General features: G+C 39.8%; 1 protein-coding gene across 5 annotated transcripts in view; it reads left to right on the top strand.

Moving 5' to 3' along the window:
* MTR (5-methyltetrahydrofolate-homocysteine methyltransferase) overlaps positions 1 to 22,216 on the top strand; it is an 88,045-nt gene that overhangs the window by 53,635 nt on the left and 12,194 nt on the right. For all 5 annotated transcript variants that reach the window (XM_019527151.1, XM_019527150.1, XM_019527149.1 and 2 more), the window contains exons 19-26: positions 4,515 to 4,604; positions 5,222 to 5,374; positions 6,076 to 6,183; positions 9,875 to 9,975; positions 12,565 to 12,632; positions 13,589 to 13,709; positions 18,501 to 18,582; positions 21,841 to 21,939. In XM_019527151.1, the coding sequence (XP_019382696.1) occupies positions 4,515 to 4,604; positions 5,222 to 5,374; positions 6,076 to 6,183; positions 9,875 to 9,975; positions 12,565 to 12,632; positions 13,589 to 13,709; positions 18,501 to 18,582; positions 21,841 to 21,939 (822 nt within the window). The remainder of the gene's footprint in view (positions 1 to 4,514; positions 4,605 to 5,221; positions 5,375 to 6,075; positions 6,184 to 9,874; positions 9,976 to 12,564; positions 12,633 to 13,588; positions 13,710 to 18,500; positions 18,583 to 21,840; positions 21,940 to 22,216) is intronic.

The raw sequence follows: 22,216 nt of genomic DNA, 5'->3' as shown, positions 1-22,216 counted from the left end.
TTCTTTTTTTTTTTTTTTTTGTATGTCAGTTAGATTGTGACATTTTAAGCACTGACCACCAGATAAATTGAAACACAAACTACGTAAAGTTTTCAAGGGTGATGAGGAAAAAACGCCATTGTTGCTGGAAGCAGCCCAGTTACCAAAGGAAACCAAAAGAAGTGAGCCAGGCATCCCAATGAATTGCATCCATATTACATCATATCCTGAAGGTCCACAAAACTGTCCTTCCAGCTGCTAAGGAGAGTTTGTTGCAAAAGCACCTTCTAAAGGAATCTTGCTGCAAAATTATACTGTAGTTTGGGGGAAGGAGGGTAGAAGCTACCTGCTACATGAAGAGGGCAGGTTTGGTTGTGCCAACAGCAGAAAGTTTTTTTGCGGGGGAAAGATAACATCTTGTATCTGCTGAAAGGAGCGCCTTTTGTTAAAGCACTAGAATTAAATTCAGTCCTGGATTCAGTTGTGCCACAGTCATCCTGTTTGTTCAGGTTCTTGATTTTAGGCTAACTATGTGTGTGGAAAAATGCTCCCTAAACTACTCTTCTTTGAAAGGGTGTTTTGGAAAGACGTACTTTAATATTTGTGAGATGCTCTGATGATGGGTGGCAATTGTAAAGGAACCTAAATAAAAGATGGCTTGTGTGGGCATAGAAACAAATGGCAAAATTCCTGCTGATTGTTCAGTGAGGTCAAGTAATCATAAAAGATATTGCAGTTGCTTTTCTCTCCCTGCCCCATTCCACTGCATGCTGCATCCTCCCCTCTCTTTTATAAGGATAAGGGAGGGGGCAGGTCCACCCACAACTGGCTGTGTTATTGAAGTGCATGTGTTCTTTATGGCCTATAAGCCATACTGTAGTCATGCCTGTGTAGGAACAAGGGTAAAAAATCTAAAACTAATAACAGGCAAACCTTTTTATTTCCACAGTATCCCTTGTCTTTGCTTTCTGTGAGACTGAAAGTAAACTTTAGTTACATTTGTACTGTGAACTTATTCTTCTAATATGAGTTCATTTATAATTTTCCGTTGCTATATAAGATAATTCAGATATTTACAGCATCTAGAATTTCCTAGAGAAAAATCGGAACCTAAAAATATAAAAGCAAACATGCAGATGTGAGTAAAAAGAGAAATAGTTGAAATGACAGATTCACAAAAGTATTTAGGATCATAAGATCTTAGGGGTCAAAAGAAAGCAAGGCTGAAAGGGTCATCTTGTCCAGCTTTCTGTTCCAGGTGGGAGTATCCCTGACTAAACCATCCTAGCCCACTGTATCTAAGCCTTTCCTGAAAGTTTCCAGGGATGAAGATTTCCACACCTTTTTTTAGGTAGCCTGCTCCAGTGTTTGGATACCCTCATAATCAGGAAGTTCTTCCTCATCTCCAAGATAAGTTTGCTTTTTTTTTTTCTTTGCTGGGCCTTGAGTCCATCGCTCCTAATTCTGTCCTGTAATGCCACAGAAAAAAGCCCATCACCATCCTCTAATTGCCCTTCAGGTATTTGAAGGTAGTTATCAAATCCCTTCACTCCCCCCAACCCTTCCATCTTCTCTTCTCCAGATAAAATAATCCTAGTTCGTTTAGGCTGTCCTCCTCAGTATTACCTAGTAATCAGTTTGGTTGCTCTGCACTGGAATCTTTCCAAAATGTCCATATCCATCTTGAAGTGTGAGGCCCAAAACTGGACAAAGCATTCCAGATGAGGTCTCACCAGTGCTGAACAGAGTGGAAGATTCACTACCCTTGATTTCTAAGTGACACTTCTGTTACTACAACCCAGTATGCTTTTGCTTTCTTTCTTTTTTTTGGCTGATATTCATCATCTTTAACCTCCAGGTCCTTCTTTGCAGTACTGCAGCTTTTCTCCATGAAATTATTCCATCCCAAATGCAGGACTTTGCATTTGACCTTGCTGAATTTTATCTGATTGATTGCAGATTGATTGATTCCATTTTTTCCAGTCTAGGTTCCTAAAAAATACAAATAGCTGCCAGATAGGACATTCAAAAACTTCTGGGTGAATTAAAATCCTAAATACACTTATAAATCAACTCTAAGTGTTCTGTGTCAGGTAGGTTAAAAGTCACCTTGATTTTAAGATCTTCCTTAATTTTTTAAAGGCGATTGATAAGCTGCTTAAATAAAGTTATACAACCCTGGAGATGGATTGTTTAGGCTGTTCTTGTGCAGGAAGAAGATTTTGAATACCAGCAGGGCATGAAAAGTAGAAACATGAATGGGTAAAACAAATATTTTCATTCTTCCTTAAAATGTACAGGAAGCCGTTGTTACTTTATTGCCTACCTTCTTCTCCGGTTGGCTGCCTTACTGTAGTCCTATCCTAGTCTCTAAAAGAGAAAGCATCTACTTATCCCAAATCTCTTTAAAACCTGTACTAAAACTCAGCATAACATTTTAGCAAATTGTCTGTAGAAAATCCATGTGTCCTTCACTGGAGACAGGACTTGTGAGTTGAGTTTTCTGTATGGACGTTTTGCTAAAGCTTTGTATGATTAAAAGTTGGACGCATCCAGGCAAATTCTGGGAGATTTTGCTGAAGCCTGGTATTCATCTTTTGTAGTACATTAGGTTTTGTGCAGGACCTTTTCACTAGGGTGAATTTTGCCTATCAAGTAGCTTATATAAATGTAGTTTTTGTTTTTTTTCCACTAATTTGGTTCTGTGCATTAAATGTTTTGATTTTTGTTCTATTGGCTGTTTTTTATTTTTTGTAACTAGCATGGGGTGCTGCATCCAGCAGCCCATATATTTTCTTCATTGTGGTGTAAGAATATATGCAGTTGTAGCTAATAATCCGATTAGTAAAGTAACTGCCATACTGAATCTGATGGTGCATCCTGCCTCCATTACTGCTCCAAAATGGGGCCCCTTAACCATTTCCCTGGACATCCCCTGGCAGCCATAAAGCACCTTGCCAGTTGACAAAAGCAGAGAAAAGAAGGCCCTCTTACTTGTTCCCTTAATGGATGCTCTTGAGTAAAATGATGGTCACATTGAAGTTGTTGGGAATTTTTGCCATTGACTTCGGTGGAGTCAGGGTTTTATCTTTGCTGTCTGGAATTATAGAACGTAGGTCTATAATTATAAAAATGTAGGTCTGAAAGACGCCTTCAGAGGTTATCTAGTCCACCTCCCTGCCTGAGGCAGGATTATCTCCATCCAAACTATCCTGTACAAATCTATTGTCTAACCTACAGTCAACCTGAACAGAACTCTAACACACAACACCCTAACCTGCCACAGGTAAAGCAGGGGGAACCATGATGAGGGCAACTTTTCTCTGTCAGATTACACCACAGAAACAGTCTGCCAAATCCAAACCAACAATGAGAGAGACTGAATCATTAACTGTGCATCTGGATGGTAGAAGTTTGGGTGCTTTTGAATACTAACCCTGCTAGTAGAGTAAAGCCTGAAAATGCCTTCAAACAGAGCGAGTGAAACAGCCCATTGTGTACATGTGCTTTTCTGAGGACGTGAAACATCTTGGCTTGAAATTAGTTCTGGAAGCCCTTGGCTTCAAAAGCCATCTGGAACGTGACATAACAAAATAAACTGTAGCCCAGCAGGAACTGAACCAATGCCAAATTAATTAGTTAGGATTTTAAAATATCATGGCACTCTGCTGGCCGAGAATTAATTTTAAGTTACATTCCCAGAAGTAACTCTCAGCCCGCCGCCCCCCCCCCCCCTCCGAGTAGTGCTTTCAGCATGTCTTAGTAAAGCAAGTGGCGTTAGAAGTCTTTTCTGTTTCCTTTGTCTACATTTTCATTACATCATTAACTCCTCAGGTCAGGGACCTATTGGTTCTGCTGGTATGTACAATGTCATGCATGCTGCACTGGGTAAATATGAAGTAAAGTTTTAAATTTTAATATCAATGGGCATGTCTACAGATGCCTATTGATGTGAAGTGAGAAACCCCAGAGCTTATTGCCCTGGAGTTTATTGCTCTGGGCACGCCGTTTAAACGTGCACTTGGGAGTGCACTGCATTGAGTTGCATCAGAGCAGCCCCAGCTGGTAGGGGACCCAGGGGGTCAGCCTGCCAGGTTGGGGCTGCTCTGACCTGATTTTAAGTGTGCTATGGAAGGGCTGGCTGGAGCATAAAGGTGTTTGTGTGGAAGGCAGCTCCGACACTGAAGTACCCTCATGGCCCTGCCAGACAAGTCAGCATCTACACATGTGCTGCTGCATGCAAAAAACTGCAGCAGGTATGATCCTGCTGCAGAGTTAATTCATTTCCTGTGCCTTAATAGGGCTGCATGTGTAGACACCAAGACGTTTACTGTGGAGCTAATTAGGCAGTTCCACAGTAAATGTCTCATGTAGATATACCCACTGTAATGTAAAATTCATGTGTGATGCATGTACAAATGCAGTTCTTATTTTTATTCTTAAAGCTATAAAACACCAAATTCTGATATTGTTATTGGTCCTGCCAAACACCCAGGAATTTCAGTACTCGCTTGCTTGTTTGCTTCCTCTTTCAGACTCACATCCAAGGAGGAAAGAAGGTGGTACAGACTGATGAATGGCGAAATAGCCTGGTGGAAGAAAGGCTAGAATATGCGCTTATCAAGGTAGCTTGCTATAATAAACTGCCTTGCCTAATCAAAATGTGCAGCATGAAGGGTTCATTGTTGTTATAAAGATTGCGATGCAGCCATTAAAAGCTTTTAATCATAGAAGTCATAAACTGCTGTACCTGGTACTACTGGTAACACTTTTAAATCATTGAAACAAAGAGAAATGTGATAACAGTACTTCACCACTGACTTCTTTTGTATTGTACATAGCCAGGGTCAGTAGAATTTAGATTGGTCAGTCTCACATGCCTTGGGTTGCTTGCTAATCCATTTCACTTTTCATTAACAGGAGGATAAGATGGTTGAGTTACAAATATGAGGGGAAAAATTTCATTCAGACTTCCTCCATTCAAACTTTAGGAATATCTGCTGCTGATGAAGACTTCTAGCAGGCCAGGTTTTATGCGAGTTCACAATTAGTAAATGTGCAGATATATAAACATTGCTCTAGACAATTGATCTATTTATACTGTTGTTGTGCTTATTGTTAAGTAAAAAATTTTTGAGGTGTAGGGAAACAGATATATAATATAATAGAAAATATAAGGAAAAGTTGTGTGTGGGGATTCTTGTGTTTTTATTTTGTTTGGGTTTGTTTGGGTTTTTTTTAGGGCATTGAAAAATATGTTATTGAGGACACAGAAGAGGCGAGGTTAAACCATGAAAAATACCCCAGACCTCTGAATATAATTGAAGGACCTCTGATGAATGGCATGCAAGTTGTTGGTGATCTCTTTGGTGCTGGAAAGATGTTTCTGCCTCAGGTAAAAAGGGGAATAATTCTTTTGTGTCCCACTTCCTCACACCTAGCCCATCTATCTCTCTGGTTATGCTAAGGGCAGGCAAAATATGGCCTGCCAGGCAATTTTGATCCAGCCTGCAAGTGCCTGCCAATTGTACTCCGCCCAGCCCGTGTGGTTCTCTCCCACCCTCCTGCATAGAATGTCCCTGGCCAGCATGCACAGGTTCTGGGTGGAGCTGCTGCCCCCATGGCTGCAGCTGCCAGGGGAGCTGCACATGGTGGCAGGGAGCAGAGCCAAGCCACCAGCTCCATCACACAGGACTTCCCCACTTCGTGGTGTGCAAATAAAATAAATGCAGAGTATAAAATTTTATACATTTTATTTTTAATTAAATTTTTATTGAAGTTTCTGATCTTAGAAAGTGCTAAGGACCCAGAGCTTGCACTGCCCTCTTTTTCTTTTGTGGTCCTTAAACATACCTCTCATGGTCAGACCTGAAGATCCTGGTTCTGCAGTGAGATCTGTATGAACAGAACCCCATTGAACTTGATGGGCCTGGGAACTAGCACTACAGCGTTCGCTAACAGACTGGGTTCTTTGGAAATACTTAGTTTTGATTTGCTTGTTTTCTCTGACTGGGAATAAAAAAATCAGTCATTGAAAGGCTGTTACTGTTTCTCTGTGTCTGACAATTTTGTTTCCTTTTTTATTTGTCAATTCAGGTGATAAAATCTGCTCGAGTTATGAAGAAGGCAGTGGGCTACCTCATTCCTTACATGGAAAAGGAAAGAGAGGAAATGAGAGCTAAATCTGGGAATATAGAAGAAGAGGCAAGTTGTGCTTTCCCACCCTAAAACTCTCTCTCTCTCTCTCTCTCTCTCTCTCTCTTTAAGCTAGCATTCATTGAAACTAGCCTATAGAGTTGTTTCCAGGCAGTCTCCCTGAGGAGGAGCCTAAAATCTGGACCAGGGAAATCAAGGCTTATGATTTGTCAGCATAACTGCAAGTGGATATAAGGTGAACAATAACTTTTAGTGGAATCATCAGGCGGCTTCCTGATGGCAAATACCAGCACTTTGGTTGGTCTGCAACTTTTGAAGTTTTTAGTATGAACCTTATGATATGCAAACTTATAAGAAATCTTGTGGAGCTCTAGTTAGGCTTTGTGATGCACTGAACCTAAATTCTGTGCCAAAGTCTCCAGTTTCAGCAGTTTTCAGATCTTGTGGCAAATAGACACTTCCCAGCAATATAATATAGAAGCCTCCAGCCTTACATCTCTAGGAAACCTCATTGGGTCATGTGCTGTATCCTTTGGCACTAAGGCAGGACAAAATAAACCTAGATCACCCCAAACGATGTTCAACCTCTTCCTAATATGTAACCAATATGTAACTTAAATCTCCCTTGCTACAAATAAAATTTGTTACTTCTTATGCTTTCCCTTGGTGGAGATGGTGAAGATCTTGCCATTCTCCTTGATAACAACTTTTTCAGTAATCTGAATATCAGTGTCCTGTTCCACCCTCCTTTTATTTTTTCTCTTTTTCTAAATTTTAAATATACCCCCAGTGCCTTCAGCCTTTCTTCATGGGTCAGATTTTCTAACCTTGCTGTTCTCATCTGGATTTCTTCCCCCCTCCCCGTCCCCATTTGTCTGCATCTTTCTGACCCAGCTCCCAGCCAGGTAAAATGATTCATTTGTGTCTTCCTTCTCTTAATGTTTTCTGCAAAGAAATGTTTCCCTTCACCCCAGCATCATTTGTTTAATCGCATTTGATTTCCCTCTCCTCTCCCGGCTATTTCCTTAGTGTAGTACTCGGCAGTTGTCTTTATTTAATTTCATCTTACTGGGTCTTTTTTCAGACCACTGCTCCAATTTATCTAGTTCCTTTCAAATTCTAATTCTGTTCTCCAAAATTCTTGTAATGTCTTCCACCTTGGGCTTGTTTGCAGGTTTTAAAAAGTACTCGCTCTTCCTTCTTCCAAAACCTTAATATATTCTTTAAGTGACACTGCCCAAGAGATCCTTAGATCCCACTTAATGTCTTCCTAGACAGTTAACCATTGGTAATTATTATTTAACAGTACCCCCTACCCCCACACCAGTTGTTTCAATCCTGAAGTTGTTAAATTTGGTCCTTCTTTCCCTAGTTTACTAATGGCACTGTGTTTTAAAAGCCTTACTGAAGTCAAGATATACCACTGCTTCCCCTTTTCACTAGGCCAGTTTTCCAGTCAATTTGCTTTGACATGATCTGTTGTTGACACATCTGTATTAGCTATTACCAGCTTATTATCCACTATACGTTTATAAATTTACAATTTAAATTATTTATTCCAGTATACTTCCAGGTACAGAAGTTTGGCTCCCTGCTCTATAATTCCCCAGATACTCCTCTTAGAGACAGGTACTATGTTTGCCCTTCTTTAGTCCTCTGAGACCTTCCATTATGCTCCATAACTTCTTAAAGGTAACTGCTAGGTGCTTCAGAAATTGTAACAATATTTAAAGATTAATTTTTAAATATGAGATGGAACCCTTAAGTAGTAAATCTAATTTTTAAAAATTTTCTTGGGCGTTCCTTAGTTGAACACATTCAAATTAATTTCATATTTCTGTACTACAGCCATCAAGGTAAATTACTCCAGAACTTGCTTTCATTTGTTCTCCCTCCTGTGCAAACTTTAACTTAATGAGAAAAGGAGGTGCTTTTCCCCTATACTCCCTATGGTATGGGGAAAAGCACCCCCTTAGCTACCTCTTGTAAATGTGTGTCTTTTCTCCCAGGGAAGTGATTCTGCAGTCTTTTTCCCTCCCTCTCTTCCCCAATTCCAGTGGTAAGATACATTTTTTTTTTTTTTTCTTCTGCTGCTTCCTGTCTTGAACCAACAGCTGTCTGTTTTAAACTAACTGCACAAATGACTGCTGATTAAGCTTCTTGGGCCTCATCTAACATCCACTGGAGACTGTTGAGAATCGTTTCTATGGATTGGATCCTATTCTCAGCCTTTAAGGCTTTGGTGACATAGCTGTTTCTCACTGAAGAGAATAAGATGTAAAATAAGCACAAGCTGTCTGCAGAGATGTCAACTTTTACAAATGTCATCCTGCTTTGATAGAGGTGTTAGATGAAGAATCAACTAGACTCAGTGCTACCTTCTGCAGACTATGAGGGGCTTGGTAAATACCGCTCCTTCTTAGAGGAGGGAAGAGAGAGGCTAGTAGGGTCTGGCCCTTAGAATAGCTGCTGACCCTCTGAAAGCACACTTGCGCACCAACAAGCTTTTATTCTGGGGCACTGTAACCTTCAGCACCATTTCAGTCACAGACCTGCAGGGAATGCAGTCTCTTCACTTACATCTGAGGATGAATGACTGGTTGCAGACCTGGAACAGAATAAGAAAAGAACCAGTTGGGCCTGTGCCCAGAATCAGTATGCCAGCTCATTTAAAACAGATGAAATCATTGTGTTCTAAAATAAAATACAGCTACACTGAAGTATGTACTCTGGCCCATATTGCTTGCCGTCTGGCATAGACTTTTTTTCTGTGTTCCACTCAATCTGTTTTTTTTTTTTTTCCCTAGGGCATCCATCACCAATTGAGTCAACAGTAGTTAGTAGACAATAGAACTTTACATACCAGTATTTTTTTCTGTTTTGATTCAATGGCATTTTAACTTTTGTGATTCCCCACAACATACGCTTTTCCGGTTTTCCTTGCCCTCCAGATAGCACCTCCCTCTAACATGGCATCTCATGAACAAGTGTTTTCCAGTGTTCACTATCTGAAAACGGAAATACTGGAGAGCTACTAGAAGATCTAGTCATTTTAGTGAACAGGGTTATCTCTGGGGATCCCCTTTTTTAAATTTAGTCAGTTTATAAGATTGCAGGTGCCAGTAAAAGACTTGCTATGACTGAGAACAGTACTGGCTGCTGAATGTGAGGGAGATGCATGGTGGTCTAACAAGCCTAGAAAAGAGAACGCACTGCACAAGGATGAAACAGTTTCTCTCTTCCTAGATTTGTAAAAGATATAAAATACTCAATCAGAAATGAACCTTTTGGATTTCAGTGTACAAGTATACCCAAGTTTCTTCTTGACTTTGCAAGTCTGTTACAGCAACCTGATCTTACTCATGACATGAAAGCAACCTGTCAGATTTTTGTCCCACTGGAGTTGAAGAAGTTCCACTGTGTCCGCTATTAACAGTGCTCTTTGACCGGGATTGGGCAGCCTGGCACGTAGAAGCTAAGTTGACCAGACTTATGAAGGCACTGGGCTACCTCATTCTTTACAAGTGAAACTTGTTCTTCAGTTGGTTTACTAGCAGTAATGGTTTTACGAATTATATTAGTAACCTCATTTATCATGATCATTTGTATAAAAAAAATGATGTAGTAGCTTCTGTGAACCAGAGCCATGGATTAGGATTCCATTGTTAAGAGCTGTACAAATAAGTTGAACTTTAATCATAATTTTAAAGATTGAGGTGTTTTGTTTTTTCTTTTGCAGGACCCTTATCATGGCACAATAGTGCTTGCTACTGTAAAAGGAGATGTGCATGATATTGGCAAGAACATTGTGGGAGTGGTCCTAGGTTGCAATAATTTCAGGTAATGGGGCTAGTCATCACTTCCTGGTCTTTATCGCAGTATAATGTTCTCATCTGAATTGCAGTTAGATATTCCATGTTCAACCTTAATAACTAAAGTTAAAATAGGGCATAAGCAAAGGCAGGATTGCTAATCCCAAGAATTTAAAAAAACAAGCAGGGCCTTGTTTTAAAATTGATTTGTTTTAAATGTTGGGTTATTTTAATTTGTCTTCTGTTTTCACCTACTCTTTCCCCCTCTTCGCTGCCCTCTGCTCAGTAACAAAAAGGGTGTGACATTTAGAGGTATATTTGTGTTCTGTCTCATTAGGCTGAGAACCTCCAACTTATCACATGATTCTAAAATCCGGAGCTTTAAGAAAATGTTAAATCTTGCAAGGTTTGTATCAGTGGAAACTGGCAATCATGAAGGCACAGTTTTGTAGTCCTGTAAAACCTGCTTAGTCAGGAGACCTTTGGGTGGTGCACAGTCAAACCTGGCTCAAAATTTTATTGGTTTTTGGCCTCTCTTTGGACGAGACTACAACCAGAAAGGAAAATGTTTAACAGAATAGGTTTCATTTAAAAGAGGTTACATTTCTGAAGTTGGGTAAAGCTGTTTTAATGCATATAACAGCATTTTCGATTACCTTCTCTCATGAACTTTCATTGATTACTTTGGGCTTTCTCATGCTTTATTTAGGCTGAACTACTTAGTGAACTGAAGTCAGTGTATTCTGTCACAACGAGTGGGAGTGATGCTGAATGAAGCCAGCAGGCTGAGGCAGCTGGCTAAAAAATAAGTGCTTACTTGTACAAATGCTTTGGTAATGGTTAGTTATAATGGGAATAGGACATTAGAGTATGACACAATTTAATGTTAGCAATTTTCTTTTTAATTTTCCCAAATGTGGCTTTGGTTTTGAAGGATTTAATAATGCACAGAAAAACTAAATGTGAATGTAATTATAAGCCTTGCTCAAGATGCATTTTGTACTGAAACTTTTGGTATTTACTGACAGCTCTGAGCCACTTTTCATCAGTTTCATTGATCTGTTTGTGTATTTGTATGTAAGCAATCATTAAGCAAGGGACACTCTTATATCTTGTGTCTTGTACGTTACTTTGATAGTAGGACTAGTACTGCATATAGGTTTCAAAGAGTCTTTCATAGTATGTATGTGAGTGCTCCATTCTAACTGAGTTACTGCTGCAGAATGGTTATCTTTTTTTTCCCTTTCTAATAGTTTTCTCCTTTTTATATTTTGCCTGGTGTGTAAAGGTGGATGGGACTAAACTTATTCTTTATGCTGGTTAGCTTGATTAAATGTTAGCTCAGGAGCAGTTGCAAAAGACTAAAGGGTTGGTTCCTCACCATAAAGATCCAGGGGAAGTATCTTGATGAGAAATGCAGCTTCTCTGCCTTTAGCTGCTAGAAAAGAGAAGTATTGTCCCATCACCCTACTTTGGATCCATCTTTCATCCCTTATCTTTCTGGGATCCTATGACCCCTGCTGACTTCCTGTCCCTGGGGCAGGGGGCTGGACTCGAAGAACTTCCGAGTTCCCTTCCAACCCTAATGTCTATGAAATCCCAGTCTGGTTAATTAGCAGACTGTAAATCTGAAATTTCTCTAGTTGTGTGGAAGTAATTAAGCTTTGTCTCTTGTTCTTGATTCAGAGCTGCTGTAGAAGGTGTAGGGTGCAGAGTACCTGGATGCTTTCCACTTTTCTGAGCCTTTATTTGGCTCCTTTCCCCTCCCCCACCCCATAAATAAGTCTGCCCTCTACTGCTGCATAGCTTCGTAAGAAGCAGTAGTAATAGGGAACTGACATCATTCTTGTCAGATTCACCACTGCCAAGATTTTGAATGGCAACTGTGGAACTGACTGGAGACTTGTCAGCTTCACTCCTCTACTTAGCAAAGTTATGAGCAGCAGCAGAGAGACACTTGAGCTACCTGCCTGCAGACTCAGAGAGCTGATGCTGTATTTATTTGGAAGGTTATTTGTGTAGCTGTAGGGGATTGAAAGTTCCTTTTCTTAAAGGAAAGCATAGATGCTGCAGTTGATGGGATGGGTCACCTTGCTTCCCAGAGCACGTGGATTTTTCAAGCCCCAGTTGTTAGGGTTTTTTGGCAATTTGTAGGCACAGTAAAAATTACCAGCATAGAATTGTCATCGGTACATAGTTAAAAATACATTGGTTAGCCACCAAACTTATTTTTATGAATCCAGTACTACATCCGTACTGAATTGGTTGTATTCACGTCTGCTGTTCCTTTATGCCTGCCTAATAGATAAATTCATGTTATGTTTGTTTATTTTTAAAAAATTCCCATGGTAAAATTTTTAAGTTTTCTCTACTCATGGTACCGTATCATGAGAAATTCCTTCAGGAGCTAAAAATTCTCCAAGGTTGCCAGTGTTTTTGCAAGATCAGTTATAACCAAAGGTATCCACTTATTTCCTTCAAAATTAGATTTCTGTGGTCTTTGTTTAAAATACAGCACTTTGTGCTAATGGTTTAAAATAAATGACATGATCACCCCTTCAAAACATGTTTTGTTACCTTTAAAAAGAATCGTGTACCATCTTATTTCTTTTCACAGGGTTATTGATTTAGGAGTCATGACTCCATGTGATAAGATATTGAGAGCTGCTATTGAAAACAAAGCAGGTATAGAAACACTTGATCTATAATCTCCATTTGTTTGAATTTAAACATGAACTTGAATTATCTTGCTAACGAATTCTGGAAGATTAAGAGGCTCATGGGCAGCTTTTTATTGACAGAGCTTACCTTTTTATTGTTGCTGCTAATGTTTGGCGCACACTATAAAAACCTTTTCCTAAGGTCTGAAATATTTTAGAAAAGAATAGCTCTATGGAATAGGTACATCTTACTACATTTCACACAAGAATAACCTGAGGCTTAGAAAGGTTAAAGGACATATGAATTAGTCCAACTTGGCTTTTAGTTCCATTCTGAATCTTGCCAAACCAGTGACAGTAAAAGCTAGAATTCATGGTTGTAGGGCAATAAGTTTTCTCTAAACCAGATGCCAGCTGCTTCCAACTTAAATGTTGTGGCTTAGAGCTGTGAAAATGCCAATATAGTAGTCAAGGATACCCAAGCATTATGCACGTAGCAGTTCAACACATGTAAGTAAAGCCAATGGCATATTTAAACTCCGAAACAGCCTTTTGGCCAACATTTTCAGAAGCGGCTTCTGGTATCAGCGTCCTCTGCCTTTTGGATTCCTAATGCTTGAGATACTTTTAGCGCCAACTCTTAAGCATGGAACACCTGCAACTTCAGGTGAAGTCCTTGGTAGCTGCAGATGCTCAGCACTGCTGGCATCTAAGACAGGCTTGTGAAGTCAAGCACCCCAAATCATTTGCTGGTCTTAAAAACTTTGTCCCTTCCAACTCAGTCAAACCAAGCATCCAGTACTTCTGGGATGCCATTGCTTGCAAGCAGCTGATATGTTTTTACAGTATGGTTTCTCTTTGATGTTTGAGGCACAAAGCTGACTTGATTTAATTATTTAGAGTTTAAAAATACATTGTGTAGTAGTTCTACCCCTTCTAAAGTCTCTCTTTTTCTTTTTTTACCCATTTGTTGGGCAATAGATATAATTGGTCTTTCTGGTCTTATTACACCTTCTTTGGATGAAATGATTTTTGTTGCCAAGGAAATGCAGAGATTAGAGATAAAGATTCCATTGCTGATTGGAGGAGCAACCACTTCTAAGTGAGTAAAATAATCTTGAGGGGACAAAAGCATATGCAAGGTCCTGCTAAATGCAAGCAAATAAATAAGTAAAATCTGTGTATGTGAAGTATAACTTGCTCTGCCCCTGTTCCTCGTGGGTTTTTTTAGAAGATAAAGGCTTAACTTGCTACTGTCTCTACCTCAGTAGCTCTGGGTTTCCACTAATACTGGACATGCACAATACTTTAGTTATCTAAATGTCAAATGCTATGGGCTTGATCCTAAACACAGTTGCTACAAATGGAGCTGTGTCCCTGGGCAGGGGCTGAACAATACAGGCTCTGATTCAGCAGAGCTCTTCTGAATCTACTAGACTTGCGGTGTAGGAGTGGGACTGTTCATGTGCTTAAAGATAAGCCTGTCATTGGCGGGTCCAGGCCACAGTGCTCTGCAAGATTGAATTTCTAATCTGTTGAAACAGGACAGACCACATGTTTATAGGATGCTTAGTTTTGAATTGGAATTTCTCAGCTTGGGATCTCATTCTTGTAAATGTATTCAAATAAAGTCATGTCACTGTTCTGATTATTCTAGAGAATAATATTGACAGCGGGCTGACATCTGGTATTAACCTTCCTGCAAACCTGTTTTGGGTGGTGGCTTGAGTCACACTTTGCTAACTGATTTATGTCCAATATTTTGAGCAGGTGACAGCTCAGGAGACTGAAGAGGTCAGTTCTTGCATATATAAAAGTTTGAGTATTGTTTCTTTTCTTCCCAGAAGCTTATGCATTTTTATGATCAGCATCCTACAGCTCCCTGCCTCTTGAATCAGCTGGTGTTGGCAAAATGGTCAATAAGATAACAAGCACTGAGTTGATTAGGATAACTGCCATGTCTACTGGCCCAGCAATCTACCCCACATTATGATGTGTCCTTACCTTTATTTTTCCTGCTGGTCTGGGTTTATCTTCTATGAACTGAAACAAACAAAAGTGATGGAATACAGATAACTTGTCTGTAAAACATATTTGTTCTAATTAGTGGAGGGCTTAGAAGAGTTGATGATCTGCCATGATAGTCCTTTGTGGTCCTCAGCGCGTTGTCATTTTGAGACGACTTGCATAATTCACCATTATGGAGACAAATGCCTTTGGAAAGAGTAAATGCAAAGCCCATATGCTTTATCCCTGGCTTTTCAGACTAAATAATCAGCATACAGTTTTGTTGTGAAAATAAACAAACAAATTTACCTAAGGTGTTTGTGAAACACACAAACACATGTAAAAGGTATTTACTTGAACATTAAAACCAGAGACTTAATGAAGACTAGTAATTGTCTTTTATATACATCTCAGACTTTGGAGAGTTTTTTTAATAGTATATACATTTACTTTAAAATAGGAATGTCCAACTTGCCCCACTCCCAGGCCAGATCTGGATGTGGTGTTGGGATGAGGAGCTGCAGCAGTTAATGTGGCCATCACTTGTCCCCGCACCACTGACTTGGGGCCTTGCCCCTGTGGGATCTGTATAGACCTGATGACATCGTACTGTGGGTCAGATCTGGCCTGATGGCCTTATGTTTGATCGTCCTGCTTTAACAGTTTAAATAAATACTTTTTAAAAGCTGTTTACAGAGTTCTTTGCACTTTGGTTCTGTAATAGCTTCCCACTTCTGTTTTTTCCTTTTTATAGGTAAGCTGAGGGAGGGGATGCATGACTCTGCGCACAAAATTTCTCTAGTAGGATATCTGTAGCATTAATTATAATGCATATTTGTTTTACCAAAATGTTTTGGTAATGTTAGAACTAGGCAAGTAACAGTGGCAGTGTATCACATGGTGTTTTTTAAGAAAGATAATTAAAAATATATGTAAAAATATGCAATCCTACTATATCGCTTATGCTGCCTATCACTTTTCTCCCTTTTGCTTATAAAAGGGTTAAGCCTTAAGCAAATATAATATCTTGCTTGAACAAATATATTATCTAAGATGAAGCCCAAGTACATCAAGGATGGAACAAATTTAAAAGTTCCCAAAAAGGTAACTTACATAATTATTTTTCAGAGTTAGCTGTAACTTGTATATCCAAAACAGATGCACATACTTGCCGGAACCTAAAGAAAAAGGGACACCCATTTTATAAAACTAATGGCAAAAGAGGGAGTCTTAGAATGACTAATTGAGCCAAAAGCATGAAGATGAATATGAGAGCTTGATGTAAAATGTTACCCTAACGCCTCCCTTGTAGGCTTTATATTTTTTTAAATGTTGCTTTTAAATATGCAACTCAAGACGCACAAAAACTGCATGTGCAAAATTATTTGAATTATTTCAGTCTGCAATGTACACTTCATTTGTAGTACAAAAAGTCTGTTTCTGGGATTTTTTTTAAGTTTAACTTATTCAGTTCTTATTCAGTGTTAAAATAAGTGTATGAGATGTTTGTGTCCAGGGAGCAGCATGTCTTAGCTCATCCATTCCTATGCATAAACACCCACTCACATGCACATGCTCAAATTCCAGAAATTATCTTGTGAGGTGGCTTGAAGCAGAGATGGGTGTTTGTCTGTGGCCACTCTTAAAATGTCAGTCTCCAGGATTTTTAAGAGCAGTGGCTGGGGGTGACCCCCAGAAGGGCTTCACAGGCTGTCTTCACATTTGGCTAATTTGTGCTGGTGTGGGTGGGTGAAAGTGGCCTGCCTGAGACGTGTCACTGTAGCAGTGTAGACATGCCTAAACACATTCAGGTAGATGGTTATTACCTGTCTCTCTCATCGCTGCCTTTACCGTGATATCTGAGTGCCTAATAATTTTTAATGTTCTCAACATATGCCTGTGAGGCAAGAAAGTACTGAGGCACAGAAGCCGAGCAGGGACTCAAACCCAGGTCTCCAACATCCAAGATCAGTAGCCTGATAGGACACTTTTTTCCCCCGTCACACTGTTTGAATGTGTGATAGTTTTTGCACATTTAATTTTTACAGCTGTGTGTACAATTCACTACTTAATCATTGCTTTGCTGCACCTGTCTTTCAAAGCAAAATATATATGTAAACATGGTGGTGCTGAAAGCAACAGGTTTAAGGATGTTGAAGCCCTGGAGCAGGTAAGTTTGTTATTGCAAAAGAAAATACCCTTGAGATCTTATCACATTAGTAAATCTGTATGGGGGGAATCAGATGCAATTACCTTGGAAGTTAACACAACAAAAATCCTGTGATGGCTTAAATTATATGCAGTTACATGGTAGATATACATTCATTGTAAAAGCAATGAAGTACCTTCTTTATGCAAATCTTAAATAACTTTGAATTTAAGATGACCCTCCTTCTCAGAAGATGAGGGGGAAGGCAGCTGAGCTAGAGTTGCAGGTGGTGGAGGGACAAGCTGCAGGTTCTCTCCCCTGTGCTGACCACTTAGCTGTGTGCCACTTCTCCCACCAAATAAGCTCTTTTGGCCCAGGGTAGGCAGTGGCCCTGAATTTGGGGCCAAAGCTGGAGCTGACCTGCTACCTGCCCAAGGCCACGACTCAAATCTAAGACCAGGATTTTTCCCCCATGTGCAGACTTTTTGGGGGGGGCGGGACTGGAGAGGATGGGAACCTTGTCTTGAATTATAGTAAATATGTCAACACTAATTATTTGTCATTTTGTTGCTGCAACTGAATGTAACTTTTTATATTAAGAAAGTAGACTGGGATGAGGTAGTTGAACTAAGACTAAATGGACGTTTTCTTCCATTTTGCATCTTGCACTATTCTACTAGTTCTTTTTCAGGACCACAGAATGCCTGGTCAGTTCATGTTCTGTTGTTTTCCCCATGTGTATCCATTTCCTGACCAACTTGCGTCAAGTCACAGCAGACATGCTGTCTCAGAGTAGCAAAATGAACAAGTGAGGTATTGCTTCCTGGCAAGCACGCTTACTTGCACATACTTTCATACCATTTGTCAGGACAAAGAGCTCCTGAAATAGTCAGCTGCAGGTGATGCATTAGTTTAAGCCTTAATTTAGCACTCAGTCTCTATTCAGCAAAGCACTTTAGCAAGTGCTAAACAATCAGCAGGCTCCAAACATGTTCTTTAAGTGCTTTATGGACACAAATGGACTTATGTGTTCTAAACACTTTGCTGAGCTGAGGTCTTGGTGTGTGGTGACTTCCTAGTGAGGGCAAGATTTTTCTGCTTAATGACTGCAAAGAGTTCCTCTTTCATCTCAAGAGTGGAGGTACTTATGCTTTAGGTTTTGAAGACCACATTTTGCATGCAACTACTGTAAAACATGTTATGAACAGTCAGTCATAGTTCATCATTTGGATGTGTTGGTGAAAGTCTGAAGGCCACAGGCATAATTAACCTGAGGCATCTGTAAGAAAGGACTATTTTTTTTTTTTTCTAGAGGATTTAACCTTGAACACATCTCACTGCAGTATCATAAGACTCGGTCAAGTAACAGATTGAATTCTTTTTTTTTCTTACAATGCTGAAAGACTGTATGATGGCACAGAGAAGTTGATACAGAGTGTGGTCCAAAAAATCATTTCAGTATCTTTTGGAAGGAAAATGCTGTATACATAAGTCTACCTGTGTATAGTAATCCATTTATATAAAACATATGGCTTATTTTTTTTCTCCTGAACATTTTTTCCAACCATGAATCTTGCATTTGTATACCTGCAGAATTTTTTTCCTTTAAATATCTATTTTTATTTATAAAAATGTAACTTTATATTTACTTGACTAGGTAACGTCTCCGTGTGCCTGGGTTTTGAAAAGTTTGTACCTTGTTTTGAAACGTTTACTCTTGATCTGTTCCTATTTCAGAACACATACAGCTGTCAAAATTGCCCCGCGATACAGTGCACCAGTCATTCATGTCCTTGATGCATCCAAAAGTGTCGTAGTTGTAAGTTCTGGATTATGCAATTCCTGCCATCTCTCTCTCCTCCCAGTACGCACATCCTTTGTCCCTTCCCTTTAACAGTATATTTTTATTCAAAACAAATGTCCTCTTCTAGGGCTTGGTGCTGAAAGCTCAGTCTCAGTAAAATGCATTAACTTGCAGAAGGCTAGATCAAGACCTCTGTATCATTTAAAGTACTATATTGAAGGAGCAAGGTGGTATGTAAGTCATGTTGGGTCCTGCCCAAAGAGGCCCCCAGGAGGAGGGCAGCACGGCTGGGCACCCTGAGTCCCACATCAGGCAGCTCACATCTTCCCCCACCCCCCATGGGCTCTGCTTAGCTCGGGTGTAGCCATGCTGTCCAGAGCCAAGACAGGCATGTGTCCTGCTTTTGCATTTTGAAAAGGTGGTTGTGCTGTCCCTAAATGCTGCTACTTGGTTTCTTACTATGAGGAAAGATCTCTTTCCCCCCTTGTTCTGTCTTTCAAAAACAAGGTGCTTACTATATTCCAAGGCATTTTGTATGCAAGAACATACAATATCTATGCAGAACTCCAATTCCAGTCCATTTGCCCTAACCTCTAAATTGAATGCCACCTATAAGCCTCTTTCAGGTTACTGAAAAAACAATTTCACCAGATAGCCCAGTCCTTATGAGTGAGATCAGGGCACTCTATAACTACTCTGTGATGGTGTAAGCCTGTGACTTATTTTGTGTTCTTTAGTTCCTAAGATAGGTGAGTTGGTTGCTGAAGTTTGTTACCCTCGTAATCTGTCCTTCATCCTCTGGGCTGCATGGAGGATGGGGAAGCACAGTCTATCCAAACAATGAGATTGGCTTTGTGATGCACAGGCTAGCATGTGGGCAGACATCGTTGTGCTGAAGCAGCACCTCAGACATGTCTCTGTCAGGCTCTTTACATGTGGTGTTTCAGCTTCTTGAGGGTTCTAATATAGTTGTGTTTACTGTGGCTCCCGTAAGCAAGAAGTCAGCAAGAACACCCTCCACATCCCTGGCTTGCTTAGGAGATAAAATTAGGGGGCATTACTTTTTAACTGATGCTCTTAGACTAGGCGGCCCAGATATGAAATGAAAGGAAGGACTTTGAAAAGTAGCCCATAGGATTTTGTTAAATTTGACATAAAATCTGGCCATTTGGTGATGCAAAGCAAGCTTTGTTCCCTAGATACAGCATTTTTGTGCATTTTGAAGTTGATTGTAATGTCTTTTAAAAGAAACCATTTAAATTTTTTGTAAAATGCCTAATATTTATGATGCACTGTATTTATTCCTGGCTATCAGAATGAATTCAATGTGTGTGTGATTCCTGACTCAGATAAGGAAACACACATTGATGAAAATGAATATCTGAGAATTTCCTGTTTAGTATCTGAGTGGCTGTTAGGGTGCTTTAGAATGCTTAAAGTAGTCATGGACTTAAATCTTTGAAGAACAGGCTAATATGAATAATTGAGATCTCAAAAACTACACAGTGGATTTTGAATACTGGGGTTTGCTTATGTTAGATTTTTTTAGAAACCCTTTCATTCTCAAACTGTAGATCTTCAAACTAAGTCAGTAGTTACTCGGTACTTACTGATAAGTCTGTACTTCTGAAGCTTTGAGGATTTAAACTTAAAATTGCTTTCAATATGGACTCAAGAAGACAAGATCACATGATAAAGATGAATTTTCCTAAGGATCTTGCAGGGTGGGGGGAGGTTAAGAACCCAAGCATGAAATTTCAAGGACAGTAGTAAAGTGTTGCTTTGAAAAATGTTGAGTGGTAAGAGAAAATGAGTATTTAAAGGAGCTGATTGTTCCATGTGTGGGTAAAGGAGATGAAAACCCCAAGGAAGGGGAAAAGAAGATTGCTGACTTGATGGCATCTTCATTTATTTTCCATATCCTCCCAACCCTATGCAGTTTCAGAATCTATATTTGGCAAGTAGGTATTCCACGTGCTGGCAGATACAGGACAGCTGCTCTCTTTTGTGGTGGTCTGCTCCTACTCCTCACAGTGACATCCCATTAAAGTTAATGTTAATAATGGTGTCCATTTTCTTGGATAACATCTGACATTACCTGCATGGAGACATTTCTAGGGGAAGCAACTCCTGGTATGGAAGACAGACTGTGCAAAAACACAGAGCCTTTGTAGGTTGCCTTAAACCAAAGCTTGTCTTCGTGGTGCACAAAGATTTCAGTGTGAGGAAGCATAGGTTTTGTACACCAACCTCCTGCCAGTTCTGCTGGAGATAAGCATATTCTACAGGTAGCCCCCCAACGCAGACCTAAAGAATGGTTTGAAGGAAACGTCAGCACCCCAAGCTCATGATGTGAAATCCTGACCTCGCTTAAATCTGTGGCAGAAGTCTCAGTGACTTAAGTGATTTTTACCTAGTGGAGTTTTGAAAGCTCCTGTGCAGAACTAACCTACAGTTGATAAGATGTGGCGGTTTTTTTTATGGGCATGGTAGGGTGGAGGGGACAGTGGGAATGACTTCATAATAGCAATGAAATTACCCAAGTTTAAGATTAAATTGAAGAACTGAGTAAGATGCCACCAGAGACCCCAGTTTCCAAATTGTGATCTCTCATTGAGGGGTGTTGCTGCCATTTCCTAGTTCTCTTGTCTTGTTTTTAATTGCTCATTTTGGCTAACCCATTATTATCCTAAAAGCCTATTTCCAACATTATAGTGACTTCACAAATCTTATAACAAATACTGATTGTAGCACCAGGCATTTACAGCTACGTAATTTTAGTAAAGTTAATTACAGATTCATTGCCTTCTACCTTTTTAACTCTGTTAGAAATTAGTGACAGAGGGACAAATATTGGTACACTCAAAGTACCAACAGTACTGCTGTGAAGTAAATGCAGGGCCTCAGAAGGGAGATGTAATCCAAGTGGGAAAATCTTACTGTAAGAAGACTAGAGAATTGTCCATCCAAGTCTTGGTCTGGTTCATAGGCCTGTTTTGAGCTTCCAGTTATAGGTTTCCACCCCTCAGCTCTTCCTTGTGTCAGACTGAATCCTCATGGCAGCATACAGGTACTGTTGATGCTTGCAGAAATGAACATTATTGTAAAGCTTTGAAAGCTAGCCTACAAGTTAGTAATGGCATTATATCTGTCATGCTTAGCAAGATAATACCTGTGGAAACTAGAGTAGGAAAAGACCTAGTTTAAAGTTTGCCCTCACTCACCCATGTTGCAATCTTCCTATTGTGTAAACTCCCTTTTTTCCCCCCTCAGTGCTCTCAACTGTTAGATGAAAATCTAAAGGAGGACTTCTTTGAAGAAATATTGGAGGAATATGAGGACATTAGGCAAGAGCACTATGAATCTCTTAAGGTAAATAAACCTGTCCATTGTATATGTATGCACTCACACCCACAACTTTTCCTTTCTAAACTAATCAATCCTTGTATCACTATTAATCCTTGGACAGATTCCTTATTGATGTTCAGCATATTTACACTGAGAAATTAATTTACAAAAATCATTGTGAATTGACCTCTAAAGCTAGGTACAGACATTCAAGAAGCCCAAGATGGAATCAAATTATGTGGTTTTCTGTAAGTGGTGTAATTTAGATCGGCAGTGAGCAGATGGGGGGGGGGGGGGGGGG

Source organism: Gavialis gangeticus, unplaced genomic scaffold (genome assembly GCF_001723915.1).
Source record: "Gavialis gangeticus isolate Ggan-Ray unplaced genomic scaffold, GavGan_comp1, whole genome shotgun sequence".
Taxonomy (NCBI): domain Eukaryota; kingdom Metazoa; phylum Chordata; order Crocodylia; family Gavialidae; genus Gavialis; species Gavialis gangeticus.
This window is presented reverse-complemented; position numbering and strand designations above follow the sequence as displayed.